The 20,987-nt window shown below is 48.9% G+C and overlaps 1 protein-coding gene across 1 annotated transcript; it reads left to right on the forward strand.

The window, feature by feature from the left end:
* Positions 1-250: 250 nt before the first annotated feature.
* LOC146182215 (adenosine deaminase-like) lies at positions 251-20,681 on the forward strand. Its single transcript, XM_084575913.1, has 8 exons — positions 251-271; positions 1,907-1,968; positions 4,048-4,170; positions 5,304-5,563; positions 7,119-7,288; positions 14,444-14,688; positions 18,660-18,786; positions 20,307-20,681. Exons 1-8 carry the CDS (start codon positions 251-253, stop codon positions 20,406-20,408), a joined length of 1,110 nt encoding a protein of 369 aa, XP_084432039.1. The 3' UTR covers positions 20,409-20,681.
* Positions 20,682-20,987: the final 306 nt, after the last annotated feature.

Raw genomic sequence — 20,987 nt, forward strand, 5'->3', positions numbered from 1 at the left:
TCTTTTCTTTTTTCATTCTATGTGCAAGTGTTCCTGGAAGCCTGAATCAGCACACGAAACACTCTGCAACCTAACTCACAGCGGGCGAAGGCATGACCCGATGATGTTTAGATGAACGAGCGAACAAACTGAACCAAACGAACAAAGAGATTCTGACTGTCACTTATCATTGCAGCTTTGTCCCAGCCCGACAAACGCAGCAGCTGCGATCAGGCGACACACAGTCGGCTCCCGCATTCGATGGCGAAGGATGTCGCTTCCACGGTACAAGGTATGCGCCTTCTCCAGCATTCTTTCCTAATGTCTTCTCTGATGACTTATCTTTTCTGACATACCGATCTTCGACACATCGATTCAACTAAACTGCTGTGAATAAGTGGATAGCACTATATGCGGGATTGGCAGTAAGTCTCCAAATGTCTCTCTGGGGGAAAAAAAGGAGCCCCGCCAGGGTGGTGCAGTTGTGAGACGCCCTGACTACTGAGCGGAGTTCCCGGGTTCGAACCCGACCACGGCGTCTGCGTTTCGATGGAGGCGAAACGAAGTGGTGTCCGTGTGCTGTGCGATGTGAGCGCACGTTAAAGATCCCCAGGTGGTCGAAATTACTCCGTAGCTCTCCACACTACGGCTTCCCTTTCTCTCTTTCCACTTTCACTCCCACCTTCATCCCTTCCCTTAGGGCGCGGTTCAGGTGTCCACAGAGCAAGTGTGACAGATACTGCACCTTTCCGTTCCTGTAAGCCAATCTAAAAAAAAAATTAAAAAAGGAGATTGATTGAAGGACAATTTCTAGAGCGTGGGGCGTCGAGCCACTTTTCATTTTACCTTATAGCGGTCGATGAAGTTTTCTCGATAAGGCACAGGAAAACAAACGAAAAGTGTGAGTGTGTGTGTTGGTATGGGGGGGGGGGGGGGGGGGATGCTTGGAGTAGTATTGTCGTCGAAATCATGTTTACTGCGGCATGAAATACACAGGTTTGCTATACTAGAAACGCGAGCGACGCTATTTTAAGAATGTGCATTGCGAGAAGCCAACTTTACGAGATAAAACAACACGTGTATTTTTGACGTTAGATGATTAGAACTGCATTGCCGATAAATAAATTTTGAAAACCGGATTCGGGTTTTTTTGTTGACGGCCTTCAAACGCATTACTGTCTCTTACAGCGGTAGATGAAGTTTTTTCGATAAGGCACAGAAAAACAAACGAAAAGTGTGAGTGTGTATGTGGGGGGGGGGATGCTTGGAGTAGTTGTCGTCGATATATGTTTACTGCGGCATAAAATACACAGATTTGCTATACTAGAAACGCGAGCGACGCTATTTTAAGAATGTGCATTGTCAGAAGCCAACTTTACGAGATAAAACAATGCGTATTTTTGACGTCAGATGATTAGAACTGCATTGCCGATAAATAAATTTCGGAAACCGGATTCGGATTTTTTGTTCAAACGCCTTCAAACGCATTACTGTCTTTTATAATCTACAGTAAAATGATAGCTAGGTTTTTAGTTAATTAATCGTTTATTCATTCAGCTCAGTTGCGTATATATAATGTCCGCCTTGTTGTACAATCGACCTGCATGCACAGGTATGCACATATTGACGTATCACTTACAGGGTTTAAAATAACAATCGGTAAACATTTAATAGAAACACAAATATAGAATATTCTTCAATAAAAGTATATCAGTTTATGAGTACAGCCTCTTCTGCCCCCGTCTCGCTTTCCGTCGCATGTTCCGGTTCATCTCGCATTGCATTCAGGTAAATTCTTACCGACTCGTCCAATTTTCAGATTAGATCTGCTTTCGTCACGCGCTTTCGTCTACTTCAAGCCGGAACATATGCCACTCTGCATCGCGTTGTTATTTTGTGCTGATAATGTTCCCTTTTATCATTTCAGATACAGCTGCACAGCCATCTGGACACCTACATCCGCCATGCAACCATCTGGGAGCTGGCCCAGTTGAGTACACGCAGGATAGGCGAGGACGCGCGATTATATAACGCGTACAGTGCCCCTCTCTTCTCGATAAAGCGTGGCAACAAGGATAAATGTTAACTGATGCACACGCATGCAGCACGCGTATAAAGTGAGGTGAATGCCCCTTACGATTGTGGTTTCTTAAAAACGCAACCTCGTTATGGGGCCTGTCACAAAGACAAACACAGGATATCTGAACAAATGCGTCTAGTTTTCGCGGCTGCCATCGTGCTTTGCATGGCACTGAACATATAACTTTCGAGAGAATTTCAAACGTTTGCAGCACTCCACTGATTAGCCCATGCTAGCGCAGGACGCATTCCATAAGTCGAGTTCTACAGCGCATATAAAGAGTGAGCCAATCAGTATCGACACCTTCTCTCCCAATCTCGTCGCAATAATAATAATAATAATAATAATAATAATAATAATAATAATAATAATAATAATAATAATAATAATAATAATAATAATAATAATAATAATAATAATAATAATAATAATAAAATTATTATTATTATTATTATTATTATTGGTTCACAAGAAGGGAAAAGCGCAGTATGTCACACTTGTTCTGTGGACACCTGAACCGCGCCGTAAGGGAAGGGAGGAAGGTGGGAGTGAAAGTGGAAAAAGAGAAAGGGGAGCCGTAGTGAAGGACTATGGAGTAATTTCACCACCTGGGGATCTTTAACGTGTACTGACATCGCACAGCACACGAACGCCACTTCGTTTCGCCTCCATAGAAACGCAGCCGCCGTGGTCGGGTTCGAACCTGAGATCTCCGGCACAGTAGTCGGGCGTCTTACCACTGCACCACCCCGGCGGGGCCCATCTCGTCGCAGTCTTTAGTTTTCTCTCACAAATTACATAAGTTCAAACAAAGTTGAGCTATGTCTGCCGTCTGCGACCTACAGACAGGTACAGTTGTAGATGCCTGGAAAAGCTGGGCCTGAAAGATGTTACAACTGAGCATATAAGTCGAGAATAGTTAACGCCTTTTGTTCTGAGGATTGTCATTTTGCAAGATTCGTCTTCGTACGGAGTACGCGGGGGTGGGGGAGGCAGGGGCAAAGTTCCTAGTCTCCATAAATTACCGTTTAGTTTCACAGTTTTCTGGGCCTGAAAGATGTTACAACTGAGCATATAACTCGAGAATAGTTAACGCCTTTTGATCTGAGGATTGTCATTTTGCAAGATTCGTCTTCGTACGGAGTACGCGGGGGTGGGGGAGGCAGAGGCAAAGTTCCGTCTCCATAAATTACCGTTTAGTTTCAGTTTTCACATTGTCTTTTTACAACTTTTACAACTAAAATCGACAGCCACGTTAAAGTAGACCTTAGTTAGTCTGAGACAGTAGGTGAGGATAATACCGAAGCACCAGTCCAGCATCTTGCTTCCAAGACGTAAGCTGAAACGAACATTTCGAGGATGATCCGAAGTAAATTAAGCCGCACACAATAGTTGTACATGCGTATTAAGGAGGGGTTTGCAAATGTTTGTGTTGAATAGAACCAGGTCTAGCTACGAAGTGAATTAAAACTGTATTTAGCTCCGTTCCTGTAAAATGTGACTACTGTGCGAGCGTAGGGAATGGTTTATGGTTTATGAGGTTTAACGTCCCAAAGCGACTCAGACTATGAGAGACGCCGCAGTGGAGGGCTCTGGAAGTTTTGACCACCTTGGGTTCTCTAACGAGCATATTCATCGAAAAGCGACCACCGCGGCCAAGATTCGATCCCGGATCCTTGGGCACAGGAGTCGAGCGCTGTAATAACTTCTCCAATGCGGCTGATGCTAACATCGGGAAATGCCCGATTCCACAAAAACTTGAATGGCTTAAAGTAACATCTCCGTAAAAGGAAAACATTTTTCATTACGGCAGATTGATTGATTGATTGATTGATTGATTGATTGATTGATTGATTGATTGATTGATTGATTGATTGATTGATTGATTGATTGATTGATTGATTGATTGATTGATTGATTGATTGATTTAGTGAATAAGTAAGTTGGTGGACTTACCGACCGGTGAGGCAGCCAACACGTTCACGCAGGGCGAAAGGTCTGGATCTGGGTTACACAAGCGTCGAAGACGTCCGGGAAAAAACGAGGCCTAAAGAGTGCAGCAACCTGGACAGTTATCTCAAGGAAGTTCCCAACTTCCTCAGGACTATCCTGTAAGTAACATGGGCAAGCGCAGCTGGACTTTGTAGCCTGAACTTGCATTCCCATATATAATTGAATAGTACGGGTCCAACACCGTGCCCTGTTACTTAGGCTCACCTGTTGTTCTTCGCCGACTCAGCAGGACAAGGAGTAGCAGTACTTGACGTCGCACCAGGTATCTGCGCTGTTATAGTATGGTTTACTGTCATGAGAAAAGGTAAGACTACTACCATTGCATGCCGAAGCGCGCTCAATGCTTTGGAACGCCCCCTGACTCAGCAAACATGTAGTCACAAGACCGGCACAGTGACCGGTGACTTGTTCAATTGGCCAATGCGGCTTGGTCTCAAGACCAGAAGTGATTCGTAAGGTGTCACTCGAATACAGTTCGGCGGGGTTTGCCACCCGATGGCAAGAGTACCTTACTTCTCACGTTAGCACGCGAGACGGGATACAACCACACTAGCCTAACTCTAAGATAGGACCACACAATTCTGGCTGCCGTCTTCATCCGAGCTTGAACAGCAGTTCTTTGAAATCAATCGGTCAATAACGTCATGAGCATGAACCGGCACTGCTGAAATCGCGGCCAACAGAGATACAAGCCTGTTTTGTGTGTGGGTCGCAAGCATCGGTACCTTATCACTCAAAAAACACTATCGGCTGAGCCGTAAACTTGGGCAACGAGACAACGCCGCGACACGCGAGTCTGCTTTGTCATGCACATTCGCGGCTCTGAAGTTGCTATTGTTCTTTCTGCGACACAAAGGTGGCGTTCGCGGCCTGCAATTCAAAAAACGCTTACCAATTCACGCAGGCCTGCATTTTGATGAGCCGCGTTGAATGGATGATGATGGGCTGATGAGTTATGTGCGACTCTGGGGCACGGCACCTCCGGGTGTCAATCCCCCTGCCCATCTGACAACGGCAAAGTGGCCGCCGCGGACGGGATTCAATTCCGAGTTCTCATCGGTTCAGCAGTCGAGTGCCGTATCCACTGAGCTACCGCGGCGTAACCTGTGAATGTGGCCGGGATAGCGACATTTATTTACGGCTATTTCCAGTCTCATGAAATCTCCATTTAGTGTGAAAGATAGACGTTTTCAGCATGTACTAGTGTGAAGTTAAGGTATACGAATTGCAGGGGCGACCGGGATGCCCTGGAGCGCATCGGGTACGAAGCCGGCCTGGACCAAGCCTCGGAAGGTGTGCTGTACAGCGAGATGCGGCTGCCGCCGCAACTGCTGGCCACGTCCACCACCGTGCTGCCACTGAAAGGTTCGCCGGCTACTGCGGCCACCGCCAGAGATGTGGTGGACGCTGCTCTACAAGGTCTGCTCCGCGCTGAGGCGGAGACCGGCATCAAGCTCAGGCTCATCCTTACGTGCCTGCGAGGAACACCCGGTTGGTAGCGTTGGCTATGCGTTCCTTGAAATACCTTCTCTTGACTGACTTCGTATTTACAATAGCGTTTTGTGCGGGCAATAGACAACGCAAGGTCTCCAAACACTTTGATTCGTCTACTGTATCTGTCCTGTGTTCGTTTTTATATGTGCGGCTATTTGCACTACGTGAGTTATTCTCTGCCACGGGAAAGGTATATGGGAGAGGCCTTGGTATTGCAGCGGACGCATTTGGCTGATGATGATGATGATGATGACGTTTTGACGACTAACCTAGAACTGCACCCTGCAAAGTACATTATGAAATCAAGTCATTTCACATCGGAGTTTAAAGAAACAATGGGAGCGAATTGAAGCTGGCCTGTGACGATAAATTTGCAGGTGCAAGCGAACGCTCTATGCTCACTGCAAAAGCTTTGTTTGTTTTTTTTTTGTTTGTTTTTTTTTTACGCTGAAAAGGTACAGAAACTGAGACACAAGTGTCTCCACAGTCGGCCGTATTCGCATGCAGACAATATTGCTTTCGAGGTAGATTTCTTTTCGCGTCGATCTCTGAGGCTATCGGCTGCATCGTAATCCGCTTTCGGTGGGTAGCCTCGGAGTCCGCTTACACCTTAACGTCATGAGTTCCAGTGTGTCGATGGCGAAAAATTGCTCCAGTCTTGAACTAATATATATATATTGGTTGGAGTAAGTCTGGACAAGGAAACGTGGGCGCCGCGGCCTGTGTCGAAACCTGGTCTGTTCAGTAGTTGAGAATAGGAAATAAAACCCACAGGGCTGTCTTTCTTTTGAATATCATCGAAGCTTTCTGCTCGTTGAAGCCATTACTCGTTAAAAACTAACCTCCGTTGATATTGACGTCGTTCGAGAGCTCATCTGTTTTTGTTGCTTTTCATATCACAAATGCCAAACGCGTCTGTGTTGAATTAAATCCTGCTTGTCATTATTTCTGAAGTGCGCTAACACTAAAGCACAGATGCAAAGCGCAGAACAAATGCTTAGTGCTGCAGATTGGTGGATGCCGAAGAAAACATAGTCGAAGGGTGTTGAAGCACAGGAATACATTGATGATTAAGAAAGTGTGCTCGGATAGGGTATACCTTTGGCTGGCACGTGGTAGGAGTAATGGAGACAACCGAAATAAATATTTGTCGAGAGCCACATATTTCAGTTCCCTAATTTTCTTTCGTGACACTTTCGGGTCAGAGAAATAACTCAAGTTACCGACATACTAGTGGAAATTAAGAAGAAGAAATGGGCATGGGCAGGACATGTAGTGCGAAGGGAGGATGACCGATGGTCGCTTAGGGTAACAGACTGGATTCCAAGGGAAGGAAAGCGTAGCAGGGGCGGCAGAAAGTTAGTTGGGCGGATGAGGTCAAGAAGTTCGCAGAGGTCAAGTGGATGCAGCTAGCACAGAACCTGGTTAAGGGAAGAAATATGGGAGAGGTCTTCGCCTTGCTGTGGGTATAGTCAGGCTGCTGCTGCTGATGATGATGATGAAGGATTTTTTTCGGGACACTGGAGCGAATTTATTCCGTGCCTCCTCTCAGAGTGGTCTCCGGAGGTCCTGGAGCTGTGTCGGGAGTACAGCGGCCGAGGCGTGGTCGGCATCGACGTCTGCGGTGCAGTGGCGCTCAGGCGAAACGGTTCGGACGCGCCATCGCCTACGGGCGAGTATGGCGAAGAGGTCACCGACCCGATCATCGTTCAGACGTTTCAGGTGTGCGCATATGCTCGTTGGCTTCCGCGCTTCCGTCCTCATCTCACGTTGGTTTAGCTCAAGAAGTGAAACCGGGAAATCGTTAATTACTGCTCTGTTTGGTACTGTTCGCAATGCCGCATTTGAGGTGCATTGACAATTCGATGTGCGTTGTAGTTGTAGTACTGCACTGGCAGGATCCCGTTACCCTCAGACGTGGAAGTCCACGTAGAAATTTAGGAGCAAGCGCAAATAACATGCTGGCGCGAGAAATCTGTTACGCACAGCTTTGCGGAGAAAAGCGCGGAACTCGAGCTTCACTTCAGCGTATCCTTGGAAAGGAGAAGGGGCCCTAAAGAAATGCTTAGTCACTGTCTAACCTTATAATGCGTAGTAACTGCCTTAACCACGCAGTGATGGAAGGAATAGAGATTGAAATGGGGAGAGGAGGGTAAAAGAATAATGGAGGGGCACGATACCGCTAACAATCCAGAGTCAACCAACGTGTGGCGTAAATGGATCCAAACTACATGTGGATGACTGCGACCATTACATCGTCCTAGCCAACCGCCTCCAACACAGCAAGCACGGGCGCCAGGATTTACTTGAGCTTTCTATTAGATGCCACATCCATGCAGTTGCAGTTTATCTGAAGCCGCAGTGAGCTTAACAGATTGCTGAATTTCCTTTTTTTCTTCTCTTTTGCGGTAGCAGGAATAGGGATGTGAAGCCATACGATCTTCCGTGCACGAGGCCGTAATGTAATCGAAATGCAAAAATTACCGCGGGCTGTACAATGATTAAGGAAGGGTGTACCAGAAAGACACAGAGGAACAAAAAATGGACAAGCGCTGACAGCACGCTGTACAAGAAATCAGATTCAGCATTGCTGAATATTGCTACTTAATTATGGCACACCAACTAGTCCAGTGTTCTGGTGTATTCTGGTACGATATCAGCACATTCTCAAGAATAGCACGCGAACGAAATGGACGCGGAATTTTCCGGTGCGGTTTCTCATAGCACATGTTCCGTATATGTCAGTCGCGTCATACTACCGTAGAGTAACATATATGAAATATTCACTTGTCATACCTCATTTTTTTAAAGCGAAAGCTTTATTACGCACTTCCGTAGCTTGGTCGGCGTACGTTTTATATGGTCATGACTCATGAACGTGTCTAGCGGCGCGCAGCAGGCGACGCTGGCTTCTTTATCTGCTGCTGCTGCTGCTTCGCTTCTTATTCTGTATCGCACACCTGCTCCTTCCTCTTCATACACCTGATATACTTCAATCGTACCGGTTCATATCTCCATAAATATATATAACATTGCCTGACACAATGCCACACAGCCTTCCAGTCCCCTGACTACCCTTTCCCGCTCCCGCTGCCCATCTAGCTCGCCTCCTGGGACCCTCCTCTTCAAAATGCCCGCGACAACATAGTGTCGCCTGGATCCGGCTGCGGTGTTCTTGAGGTTCGCAGCATCCATGGAGAAGTCGCGCGAGCTCTTTGCCAGAACCTCTCCTGTTATGTTTCGTAATCGTATATTCCGCATCAAATGACGTCATCACACAGCCAATTAAAATGACCTTGCATCTGTTTCTCGCATCGGTGCGCAATCAGAACCAGGAACACGCGTCCACCCTTCCGTATTGGCTTTGTGTCAGCACATGCTTCCGGTAGTGGTCGAAGTTTTCGATCATGATCGGGCTGCCCAAATCCTTTTCTTGTGCCTCCAACTCTCATGCCTTGCGTCCGTTAATGCAAAAACCTTTATATATTCTCTCTTGGTTGAATACAATTCTTTCTTTTCGCCTCCTTCTATTTTATCTTTGTCCTTATTACTTTTGTAGTGAACTACACGAGGATATACGAAGACAAGGAGGAAGTAGGCGAGAATACTACGAAGACGAGGATAAAGACGACAAAGTGCCGCTGCGCTGCTCGAGCTCGCTTGTGGAAGGCCTAGACTGGCTGTGCTCTTGTGTGGTTCTTTGTGCAACTTGGAGAGGGCTATTATCCCTGTTAAAGGACAGAAACACCCCCTTTCACTTGGTGGAGGTCCGGATTTCCTGCCGTCCTGGAGCTTCGAAGCCGCACACTCCCGACACAAGCAATGACCGACGCTACCACCCCCAGTCCAACCGGCCACTCATCCGCCGTCTTTTGCGCTGGAGCTTTGCGCCAGCGTGATCTTCCTATCTTCAGCGGAACCGGCGACCATGACGTGGAAGATTGGCTGTCATTATATGAGCGGGTCAGTACGCACAACAAATGGGACGACGGTCTCAAATTAAATAACGTGATATTCTACCTGACGGACGTTGCCAACCTGTGGTTCCGCAACCACGAGGCCGATATCTCCTCGTGGTCTGCTTTCAAGACTACTTTTTCCGATATCTTCGGTAGGCCTGCAGTGCGCAAGCTGCGCGCTGAGCAACGCTTGCGCCGCCGTGCACAGCTACCCGGCGAAAATTTTACGAGTTATATTGAAGATGTTGTAGATCTGTGCAAGCGCGTGGACGCTTCAATGACAGAACAGGCCAAGATTAGTCATATTTTACAAGGAATCGACGATGACGCGTGCCAGATGCTTCTGGCCAGAAACCCAGCAACCGTGGTCGACGTCATCAATGCATGCCAAAATTTTGAGGAATTACGCAAGCGCCGTCAAATCAATCGTTCTTCGCTCTCACACCAGGAGCCTCTTGCAGCTTTAACAGCTGACGCAGAACAGTCCCCCTTGCTGCAACAAATCAAGCAGTTCATTCGAGAAGAAGTTGCCCGTCAACTGTCCCTCGTTCCCCGTCGTCCTGACGCTTCCTCTTCTTTGGCGCCAAAGTTGCAGCAAGTCATCCGCGAACAAGTCGCAGAAGCACTTCCTACGCTTCCTGAAGCTCCTGCCGTCGCTCCTTTGACATACGTCGGAGCACCACTACAATATAGCCAACCGTCTGTCCCAGCCCCTTTGACCTACGCGGCAGTGGCTGCGCGGCCTCCGCCTGAGCCGTTACCAGCCGTGCAGCCTGTCCTACGCCATGCACCGCTTCCTCAAACGGCTCCGCTTCATCCTGCGACTCCGCGCTATTACAACCCGTGGCGTACTTCTGACAATCGCCCAATTTGTTACTACTGTGGTTGCCCTGGACACGTGGCCCGTCGGTTCCGTCGCCGCATGGCTGCGCGTCCCGAGCCTGCGTCATCGGAGTACTCCCCACCGCTGCTTCGTTCTACTCCGTCTTCTCCTGCATACGCCGCCGAACAGCGTTCGTACACGACCAATCGTTCTCCTTCTCCACGTCGCAGGTCACTGTCACCAATGCGCCGGCGACCACCCCCTGCTGATGAGGGAAACTAAGCTCCGCGGTTCCTGAGGCAAGAACTGCGTACTCTGCGAAAAGCTCAAGGCCTCATATTTCTCCCACGAACGTTATAATGATTTCTATCGATGGTCTGTCCGTATATGCGCTGGTTGATACGGGTGCTGCAGTGTCAGTGATTCATGAGCAACTCTGCCGACGATTACGAAAAGTTACGACGTCATTTAACGGTTTGTCACTCCGCACTGTCAGTGAAGAGAGAATTGCACCTTTAGCAGCATGTACAGCGCGTGTCGTCATTGAAGGTATTTTGTACAGTGTCGAGTTCGTTGTTTTGTCATCTTGTTCCCACGACGTGATCCTCGGATGGGACTTCTTGTCTAAACATAACGCCGTGATCGATTGCGCCCGAGCTGAAGTAGAATTTTCTGCACTGTGCGACGCACTGCCCGACGACAACCGTTCAGTGTGTCCTCAAAAGCTCACCATCGCTGAAGATGTCGACGTAGCACCAGAGGCTTGTGCCCTTGTGCCTCTTTTGTGTCCTGCTGTGTCAGACGTTAGTGTTTTATTTACGCCGTCTGCATCCTTCATCCACCGCAAGCACCTGCCACTGCCATCTGCTGTTCTCGATGTTCACGGTGGCTTCACGAAGCTACTCATCTACAATCCGTCTCCGCACCCGATTACTCTGCTACGTGGAGAATCTCCGGGTTCTATTCAACCAGCCCACCTTCTCTCTGACCTGGACGCCTCCGAGACCTACCGCAGCAACTACATTGATGCTCTGCAGTCCGATCCGACGCCTGATTCGTTGCCAGACGACTTCTTCCGAACCGCCATCGATGACGCTCTTCCTTCCACCTACCGGACTCAGCTTGTGGCCCTTTTACAGACATTTCGCTTCGCCTTCGACGCCGCCCACACACCTCTCGGCCGTACTTCCACAGTCGCGCATCACATTCAGACCGGCTCTAACTCGCCTTTTCGACAGCGCCCCTATCGTGTGTCAGCGGCAGAGCGTCGCGTGATCAATGAGCAAGTTGAGGACATGCTACAACGTGGTGTAATCCGTCCATCACAAAGCCCCTGGTCTTCACCAGTGGTGCTAGTGAAAAAGAAAGATGGCTCGTTTCGCTTTTGTATCGACTACCGGCGCCTCAACAAGATTACCCACAAGGACAATTACCCCCTTCCGCGTATAGACGACGCTCTTGATTGCCTCCAAGGTGCCGAGTACTTTTCATCTCTTGATTTACGTTCAGGTTACTGGCAAGTACCAATGGCCGCCTGTGACAGAGAGAAGACCGCATTTGTGACGCCGGATGGCCTCTATGAATTTAATGTGATGCCCTTCGGTCTGTGCAATGCGCCCGCCACATTCGAAAGGATGATGGATAACATCTTGCGGAAGTTCAAGTGGCACATCTGCCTCTGCTACTTGGACGACATTGTTGTCTTTTCCACCGACTTCGCTACGCACCTAGAGCACTTGCGGCAAGTTTTGGTTTGCCTTACTGACGCCGGCCTGCAACTGAATCTCAAGAAGTGCCACTTCGGTGCCAGGGATTTGACTATTTTGGGGCACATCGTCTCTAAGGAAGGTGTTCGCCCTGATCCGGCCAAGCTGCGCGCAGTGGCGGAGTTTCCTAAGCCGGTTTCGCTCAAGCAACTTCGAAGCTTCATAGGTCTATGCTCCTATTTTCGGCGCTTCGTGCAGAATTTTGCTTCAATAATTGCACCCCTGACGAAACTACTCGGAGGAAACAATGACTTAACTGCGTGGTCGGTCGAGTGCGACGAAGCGTTCAACGCATTGCGCCGTCTTTTGACTTCGCCACCAATCCTTCGCCACTACGACCCGACAGCACCCACCGAGGTCCATACTGATGCGAGTGGCGTTGGCCTCGGAGCTGTCTTGGCACAACGGAAAAACGGTTTTCACGAATACGTCGTCGCGTACGCGAGTCGTGAACTCTCTAAAGCCGAATGCAACTACTCAGTTACGGAAAAGGAGTGTTTGGCAATTGTGTGGGCATTGACGAAATTCCGACCCTACCTTTATGGTCGCCAGTTTGACGTCGTCACGGACCACCACGCGTTATGTTGGCTGTCCTCTCTTAAAGACCCGTCCGGCCGCCTCGCACGATGGGCTCTCCGCCTACAGGAATTTGACATCCGCGTTATATATCGCTCTGGCCGTAAACACATGGACGCCGACGCACTGTCTCGTTCTCCCCTCTCCAACGAACCTGCTTGCTCTACGGCGGCTGATCCCGTCCTCTCCTCTCTAACCATCGCTGACATGCCTGCGGAGCAGCGCAAAGACCCGTGGCTCGCCTCTCTTATCGACGTCGTGTCCACTTCTAACGCTGCTGCACCTTCTCGGGCTTTACGCCGTCAAGCACCACACTTTGCCCTACGAGATGGTCTTCTCTACCGCCGCAATTATATGACTGATGGTCGACGATGGCTTCTCGTCATTCCTCGCCATTTACGACATGAAATTTGCGCCTCTTTCCATGCCCACCCTCAGTGTGCCCATCCTGGTGTCGTCAAGACGTTTCAAAGAATCTCTCAACGCTACTATTGGCGCGGCATGTACGGTTATATTCACAAATACGTCCGCTCCTGCATCGCCTGTCAGCGCCGGAAGTCATCCACACCTCGTGCTTCTGGCCCCTTACAACCACTTCCATGCCCGGCCCGGCCTTTTGACCGCATTGGCGTTGACCTTTACGGGCCACTTCCCTGCACGGTTTCTGGGAACCGGTGGATTATCGTCGGCATCGACCACCTCACCCGGTATGCCGAGACCGCCGCTTTACCCGCCGCTACTGCCCGTGAAGTTGCCCTGTTCTTACTCCATCATTTTGTTCTTCGCCACGGCGCACCGCGAGAGCTGCTAAGTGACCGAGGACGCGTCTTCCTATCCAACGTCGTTGAAGCTCTACTGGCCGAATGTCGCGTCATACATCGGACCACAACGGCCTACCACCCTCAAACTAACGGGCTGACTGAGCGCTTCAATCGTACTCTCGGAAATATGCTGACGATGTACGTTGCCGCCGATCAGACGAACTGGGACGCTGTTCTTCCTTTCGTGACATACGCTTACAACACCGCCACGCAGTCAACTACTGGATTTAGCCCTTTTTTCCTCCTTTATGGGCGTGAGGCGTCGTCTACGATGGACACTATTTTACCATATCGTCCTGACTCCTCCGAGTGTACTCTCCTTTCAGACGTTGCCAAACATGCGGAGGAATGTCGCCAGTTGGCCCGGTGTTTTACATCGGAATCTCAAGGCCGCCAAAAGCATCACCACGACAAAGATGAGACGCCACACGTTTTTCCTGCAGGATCCCTTGTTTGGCTTTGGGTTCCCGGCACCCCACCGGGACTGTCATCAAAATTTCGAACCGAGTATCACGGCCCCTACCGCATTATCCGTCAAACCTCGCCTGTGAATTACATCGTGGAGCCACTCACTACCTCTTCGGACATGCGTCATCGCGGCCGCGAAACTGTGCACGTGAGCCGCCTTAAAACGTACTACGATCCGCTCCTCTTGCCCTCACCATAGGTCGCCAGGATGGCTCCACCTCGCCCCGGGGGAAATTGTAGTGAACTACACGAGGATATACGAAGACAAGGAGGAAGTAGGCGAGAATACTACGAAGACGAGGATAAAGACGACAAAGTGCCGCTGCGCTGCTCGAGCTCGCTTGTGGAAGGCCTAGACTGGCTGTGCTCTTGTGTGGTTCTTTGTGCAACTTGGAGAGGGCTATTATCCCTGTTAAAGGACAGAAACACCCCCTTTCACTTTGCATATCATTCGATTGACGCAGCGTGCTGCCGAGTGCGGTGTGCACCGCACGGTGCATGCGGGTGAGGCCGGCCCTCCAGCCACCGTTCTGCGCGCCGTACACGAGCTGCGAGCAGAACGCATCGGCCACGGCTACCGGGCTGTCCTGCACGGAGGTCAGGCCTACGAACAGGCGCTGGCTGCCAAAGTGCACTTCGAGTGCTGTCTTTCCAGCAGCATACTCACCGGCGCAGTCGACCGCAGAGCCACCGAGCACCCTGTGATCAGGTACTTTCACTAAAACCCAAGTTACGTGGAACTCTTGGCGGGGATGGCTGGGCTTGGTAGCACGTACAGTGTTTTAGTACAGTGACAGCTATTAAGACCACGCTTCCCGCTCATGCGGAGTTGTAACACGAAACTGAGTGAGGAAGAAAGGAAGACAATTTATGGAGGTTTAACTTTTATAAACCTAGATATAGAGCGAGAGGTCTGTTTGGTTTGGCTACGCTTGTGGTTAAGCTTCCATGTCAAATATCAAAGGACAATGTCAAAGTTCCAGGTCGTTGGGGCAATTGATCAACGCAATATGTTGAACGGCCTACTTACTTTTAAGCCGAACTTCAAGGTCAAATTGTTCAACCCAATGACCTTGGCGAAACCTGGCGTAATCAAGCGCTCGCTCTAAAAAAATGCGGCCCGCCTCGCCGATTGGTCGTAATTTTCACCCCGCTAGTGACGCCACTGAGAGAAGATTGCAATGCAGCACGCTGCTCTCCCCGTCGCCCACTTCCCGCAATCGTCTGTCGCGCCCGACGCCCGTAACCATGCGTGGCGCATGCGTACTTCACACCACTGCCCTCCTAAAGTTACTTAACACTCCGACTGGCATGAGCATTTCGCACTAGCCCTGTTATTTCTGAACTTAGCTTTATCACTAGCTTAAACGACTGGTCAAGGTTTCTGGGGCTTTATTCATAAAAAAAGGAATGTAGAAGTCAGTACGGTTCTTCAAGAGAAAATTTCCATGCTGGCTCCCTCCCCCTCTCTTTTTACACTACTTAAACTAGGCCCTTGAGATTGTTTTCAAAATAAGTGTTCTCGATCGCGCTCCTTGGCGCCTCGCGATCGTGTCCGGAACAGCCAGCGCCATGGAACGGCTGGAAGCCACCGCTACTTTGGCGGCATCTGTTGAGTGGAAAGGTAAATGACTTACTCCCAAGGCGGCCACCGAGGCCTCCGTGCTCTTTCGGCCTCCGTGTCAGCCGGAACGTTTCCGCATTGCGCCACGAGTCGCCGCCTTGCGCATGCTGGCATCCAACTCCATAGCGCTGACTAGCTCAGTGCGAAGACTGATTCCAAAGCACGATCAATATCCTAGACAGGCAAAGCAGAACGATGGGTCCGACATTTATTACAGACAAAATGTAACATTGAAAAGTCTCCTAAGCGAACAATAAATAGTCAGCGATAGCTGGCGAAGCGTTGGGAAGGCTTCATCTTCATATGCGGGCAGTGGACTGGGCGCAGGGAGGGCTGACGAGAGTGAAATTGCTTGGAGAACAAACGATGAGATGAAGGGCATCTGACAGGCACTATACTTATACGTGGCGGCAAGCGATGACAACAGGAGAACAGAGGACAGAGAGAAGATGCTCGATGGTCGTGAGATGACGTTTAATGAATCTGTGTGCGGGCCTAGCGCGCGCGCGCTCCTCCCTGCGCCACTGCCTTCTTCTTCCTCCTCCGTCCGTAACAATACATTTATAAACAGCAGCCTACCAGTATATCCCAAGAGCAAATTATACATATTTACCGTACCGTTACTCACCTGTGAGGCAGAAGCGTGGAGGAAGACGAAAAGGACAGAAATTTTGAATTGAGGATTAGGCAGTGAGGTGTGGAGAGGAAAATGGAGGGCTTTGAGGCAAAGGACAACAGCGGCAGTACGTAAAAAAAATACTAATAATAAAAATATTGAAAGAATTACAATGAAGGCAAAATAAGAGAACAAATTAAACGAAATAAAAAGAATGAAATAAAAATAAGTAAGAATATAATATCATCTAAAATTTAGAGATGAGTATACTAAATAAAGAAAAACACTGTTAAAAAGTGAAGTAAAGTGGAATTAAAGTTGTGGACGTCGAAAAAACAGCGAAAAGCAGAACCAGCTCATAACGGAAATATAGGGAAATGCTTTCGCATTACCACTCGTAAGGAGACTTAATGCGCGCTTGTAAGTTTCAAGGTCACGGTGACCAAGTGGCTACAGCAAGCACGCAAGGAAGTGTTAATAAGGGAGGCATGAAGATGCATCTGTCCGGTTGTCAGGCTGATGATGATGATAATGGCACAAACGCTTTTCTGAGCTACTGGTGTGTTTAATTGGGTACATCCTTATAATGGTTTTACTTTATGCTGGGCGGGTGAATGGGCACGGATTTACTCGCCTAAATGAACAAAATAGAAGGGACCGCTGATTTTTTCCAACGGTCCAGCAGATTATCTGCGGGGTTCCAGTTGGCTACGTACGCTCCATTAAAATCTAGGCCGCAATGTTTGAATCTGTACGCATCCTTAACTTCGTTCGAGCAATTCGTTACTTTCATGCATAGAGTTCCTCACACTAACTAGAGGGAAAGCTGAGGGCGCTGCACCATGGGCGCGCTAAGCATCATGGGCCGGTGTGCCACTTGTTGCGGGACAGTCGGTTTTTCTCGGGTACGTGGAGTGGCGTTACTGCGATGTTTCTTTTTCGTCATCATCATCATCATCTGAAGGTGCGTACATAGACCGCGAAAGCCATAGTAGCGAAGGCGCAAAAGCAGACGTCGCCAATAAATGGTTTTTGTTTCCCGAAATGCATCTAAAAACTTCCTTCAGTGATTGCACAACCATAAATACTTTGGTAACGTTTTTTTTATTTCAAATTTTGCCTATTAAGTGCGAAATATTGGTATTTGTGCTGCTCAAAACTAAGCCAATAGGAGAAAGAGCCATCGCTTATATTGGATAAATATCACACTTACATGCTGTTTCTCTCTCTTTTTGCAATTTATAGTCACAATATTCAATGCTAGGACATTATTTACGGTAGAACAACGTTTATCTTTGCATTAGTTTTGGCCAAAATTTGTAGTTCTGCACTCGGTAGCTCTCCAGCCCATGATGCTTTGAGCGCCCATGGTGGCTGAACTGGACGTCTGCAAACTCCATGTAAACTCCCATAGACGGCAGCACAGCTTTCCCTCTAGGTAAGAGTAAGAAACCCCATGCTTTTATGCAAAGACAAAGTCAATTAAAAGTAACGGCTTATTGAAGTTTTCTGTTAAGGCGCCGCAGGCCACTGCATGTTACTGGGCCAACAAATTGAGCACAGCAATCGAAGGCATTCGGCGTGGACCTCCTAGCTGATCTAGCAGAACCGAGATTGCTAACGGGGAGGAGGCCTATGTCGTCAAGCCAACCAAACAGATCGACAACGGTAGCTGGAGGCAGGCCTCCTTAGAGGCGCGTTTCTCTCTTTATTTTAAAGCGCTTCACTACGTGAGTCAGAGCCGAGCTTCGCGTGAGCCGAACTGGTGAGTTATGCGCATGCGCGAAACCGAGTGACGACACGCGCCTAGCAGGTGGTCGCTCCTCCTCGCCGCCGTCGCCGCCGCCGACTCCGTTGCCTGACTTTTCGGCGCAGCCGCGCGCTACTGGGCATGTGCGTTGCCTCCTCGCTGTCGCTAACTGCGCACTTCGCCTCCTCGCCCATCGTTTGACCTTTCGTTGCAGCCTCGTGTTTACCACAGATGCGCTGCGCGCTACTACGCATGCGCAAGGTGGCTATGTAATGCGCTTGCCAAAGAATAGGCGTGCGCACTCGACAAGGAAGAGGAGGAGAGCGCGTCTGCTGCTAGACTACACAGAAAAGCTGAAAAACTAAATTCGTCCGATCCAAAAGTACTTGCTTGGGAGTTGGCTCCACAACAGTGAAACAAATGATAGAGCCAAAGCTAAACTCGTAAACATTAGCCATTGAGTAACCAAGTCTAAGCCTATAGATAAACAATGTATGCAATACCAGCTAAGCTACGAAGCATAATCGTGCCGTCAAGCCAAGCATAACTGAAGCTTTTCGCATCTATATCCAGGCTTAACCAGGGCTAAGCCACTGCCTAATTTTTTCAGCTGTATCTGGCTGCATAGCGCTCAATTTTCTATGTACATACAGAGTTCTAAGCGTGACGTCAGGCCCTTGGTGACCGCAGGTTGCAGCGCGACAAGGCGAGCTTCTCACTTAGCGTCGACGACCCAGTGATGACGCACACCACTCTGAAGGACGAGTACGATCTGGGGATCAGCTTGGGGCTCACCCACGAAGATCTGCTGCAGTGTGTAAGTACGAGGTGTCTCTTTTGACCCCCACGCCGCATGAAAAAACGAAAGAAGATCGGAGAACGACCCACAACCTTTTTTTATTTTTCTGGTTTCGCTGGTTTGTTCCGAGGTTTTCAAAAACAATGTTGCAACGTATCGTCTACTGCGCCGCAGAGTACTATAATCCCCGCGGGCGTTAGGTATATGCCCCTAGCAGTGTGATAGGAGCGATTTATTTTACGTGCACATACTATGGCAATACAGTGGAGCTTAATTAGTACATTCATGCAGGAAGGGCTGCAGAAGCTGTGGGTTGGCGAATTTCCTGGAACGAACCAAAGATGAGGGCGCAATCGGCAGTAACATTACATCACTGAACTGCGTCTGCAAGCTTGGCGCACTTGGCCTCATTCTGAGGAGTTGGGAATCAAGCAGAGAGGAAATAAGGCTCAGGAGCACGGTAGCTCAGGAGTGACCGTTTCGTCATTTGAGCCGCGACCGCAAACGACTCCCTCGAAGCTCAGATTACTCTTGGTTTTTTCCTTTTCCGGGTGCACCCGAGTCGACTGACCGACATGAAGCTTCAAAATTACCGCATGACGCTCACTCCTAATTATTTTCTTTTTCCTTCCGCATACTTCATGACACACTCGATCGTGTCAGCCTGTATAGAATTTGTGAAGTGTGTCCTGCACGCGGGATCGGCCCTCGGATCGTATACAGTAGGGTATTGCTACGGTTGTAGGTCTGCAGCTCCAAATCCATTTAATGGTTATCCGACCTCTCCTCCTCGCCACGGCGTAGTTCTGCAGCTCCAGGCGTCCGACGACGCGGCTCGACAGGTAATTTTGTGGGCCGAAACTTTTGAAAAACGCTCCTAAGTGAGTCAGAAATTAAGATAGTGGGCTCGCCGGCACTCCTTCCCTGTCGCAGTGTAACATACACGACGTGGCGTCACCGGCGACTGCAATACAGCGCCGTAGCCCTAAAGCTCATAAAGTGAGCTCACTTCTAGCTCACTTTAGCTCGGCTGCAGAAGCATACGAAATACACGTGTCGGGAAAAATGGTGAATTTCACAGCAACTATCGCGATTAACCTTAAATGTAGCCTGCAATATGGGCATAGTATACCCGGATGCTTCAGCGGAAGCGAGCAAATATGTATATTTTTATTTTTATACTACGTTTTCATTGCTTAGAAGTGTTGCGAAATTTCAGCCTCCTGAACTCGAGCTGCAACTTTAGCGGCCACTAGGGTGCCTCAAGCCTAGATGCCACTAAATGCCACTGCCACTCAGAGCACCCTAAAGTGGCCGCGCTCTCAAGGCAGCGTGGGTGCGCTAACGAGCACTTTTCTTTCTTCCATCGTGGCTCTCAACGCGACGGTCGGTATCCCTTTATACTGGCGTCTATGACCGGGTATGAATGGTAAGGAACCTATGGCCGTGCCCAACGCCGATCGGCCCCCTCCCACCACGAGCCTCGCTTCCTCTTCTCTTCGAATTTTATATTTTTCATTTCTTCGTTTTGCCTACAGAACCGGTCGGCCATATCTGCCTGCTTCTTGCCTGCGGATGAAAAATGGGAACTCCAGCAGAAGTATGACCGGCTCACCAAAGAAGAGACGGCAGCAGCGTGAAGATTTTTTCCGCTATATAATATATCGCAAAAATTATAGATAATATACAGTAGCGTACATCGCACGCGAAAAGTGTTGAGGTTACTAATCATTAGTGTCATCTGCCAGCGTGTAGCTATCTACTCTATGCCGTGGCCTGCTCTGACCCAACGTTCGAAATGTTGATGGAAAATTATCGATATTAACGTACAGTAGCTCCAGATTTACATGTTGTTCACATATTGCTTGCCCGTGGAAATCCTGGCACGACTACAAAATTGGCTAGGTGTGTGTGAATGGTTTTAGTATTTAATACGAAATGTGGTTCAAATCAAGACATTCTGAATTTCCTTTTTTAATTCCCCTGCTATTTTTTTTTTTTTGAGGCGCAGTGCGCACCTTCTTAACTACAAATGTTTGTAATGCATTACATCTTGATTAGGGATAAGGGTAGATGGAGAATACTTCAGTAATCAGCGATTTGCTGATCACATTGCCTTGCTAAGCAACTCGGGGGATGAACTGCAAATAATGATTTATGACCTAGACAGGAAAAGTAGAAAGGTAGGCTTGAAAATCAATATGCAGAAGACTAAGGTA

This window comes from Amblyomma maculatum, chromosome 8 (assembly GCF_055883805.1).
Source record: "Amblyomma maculatum isolate TAMU_Amacu chromosome 8, ASM5588380v1, whole genome shotgun sequence".
NCBI classification, from domain to species: Eukaryota; Metazoa; Arthropoda; class Arachnida; order Ixodida; family Ixodidae; genus Amblyomma; species Amblyomma maculatum.

Coding starts and splice junctions, on each gene's coding strand:
- LOC146182215 (XM_084575913.1), top strand. CDS start 251: ATGTCGCTTCCACGGTACAAG. Junction 1,969..4,047: donor ACCATCTGGGAGCTGGCCCA/GTTGAGTACACG, acceptor ACGTTCACGCAG/GGCGAAAGGTCTGGATCTGG. Junction 14,689..18,659: donor ACCGAGCACCCTGTGATCAG/GTACTTTCACTA, acceptor TGGTGACCGCAG/GTTGCAGCGCGACAAGGCGA.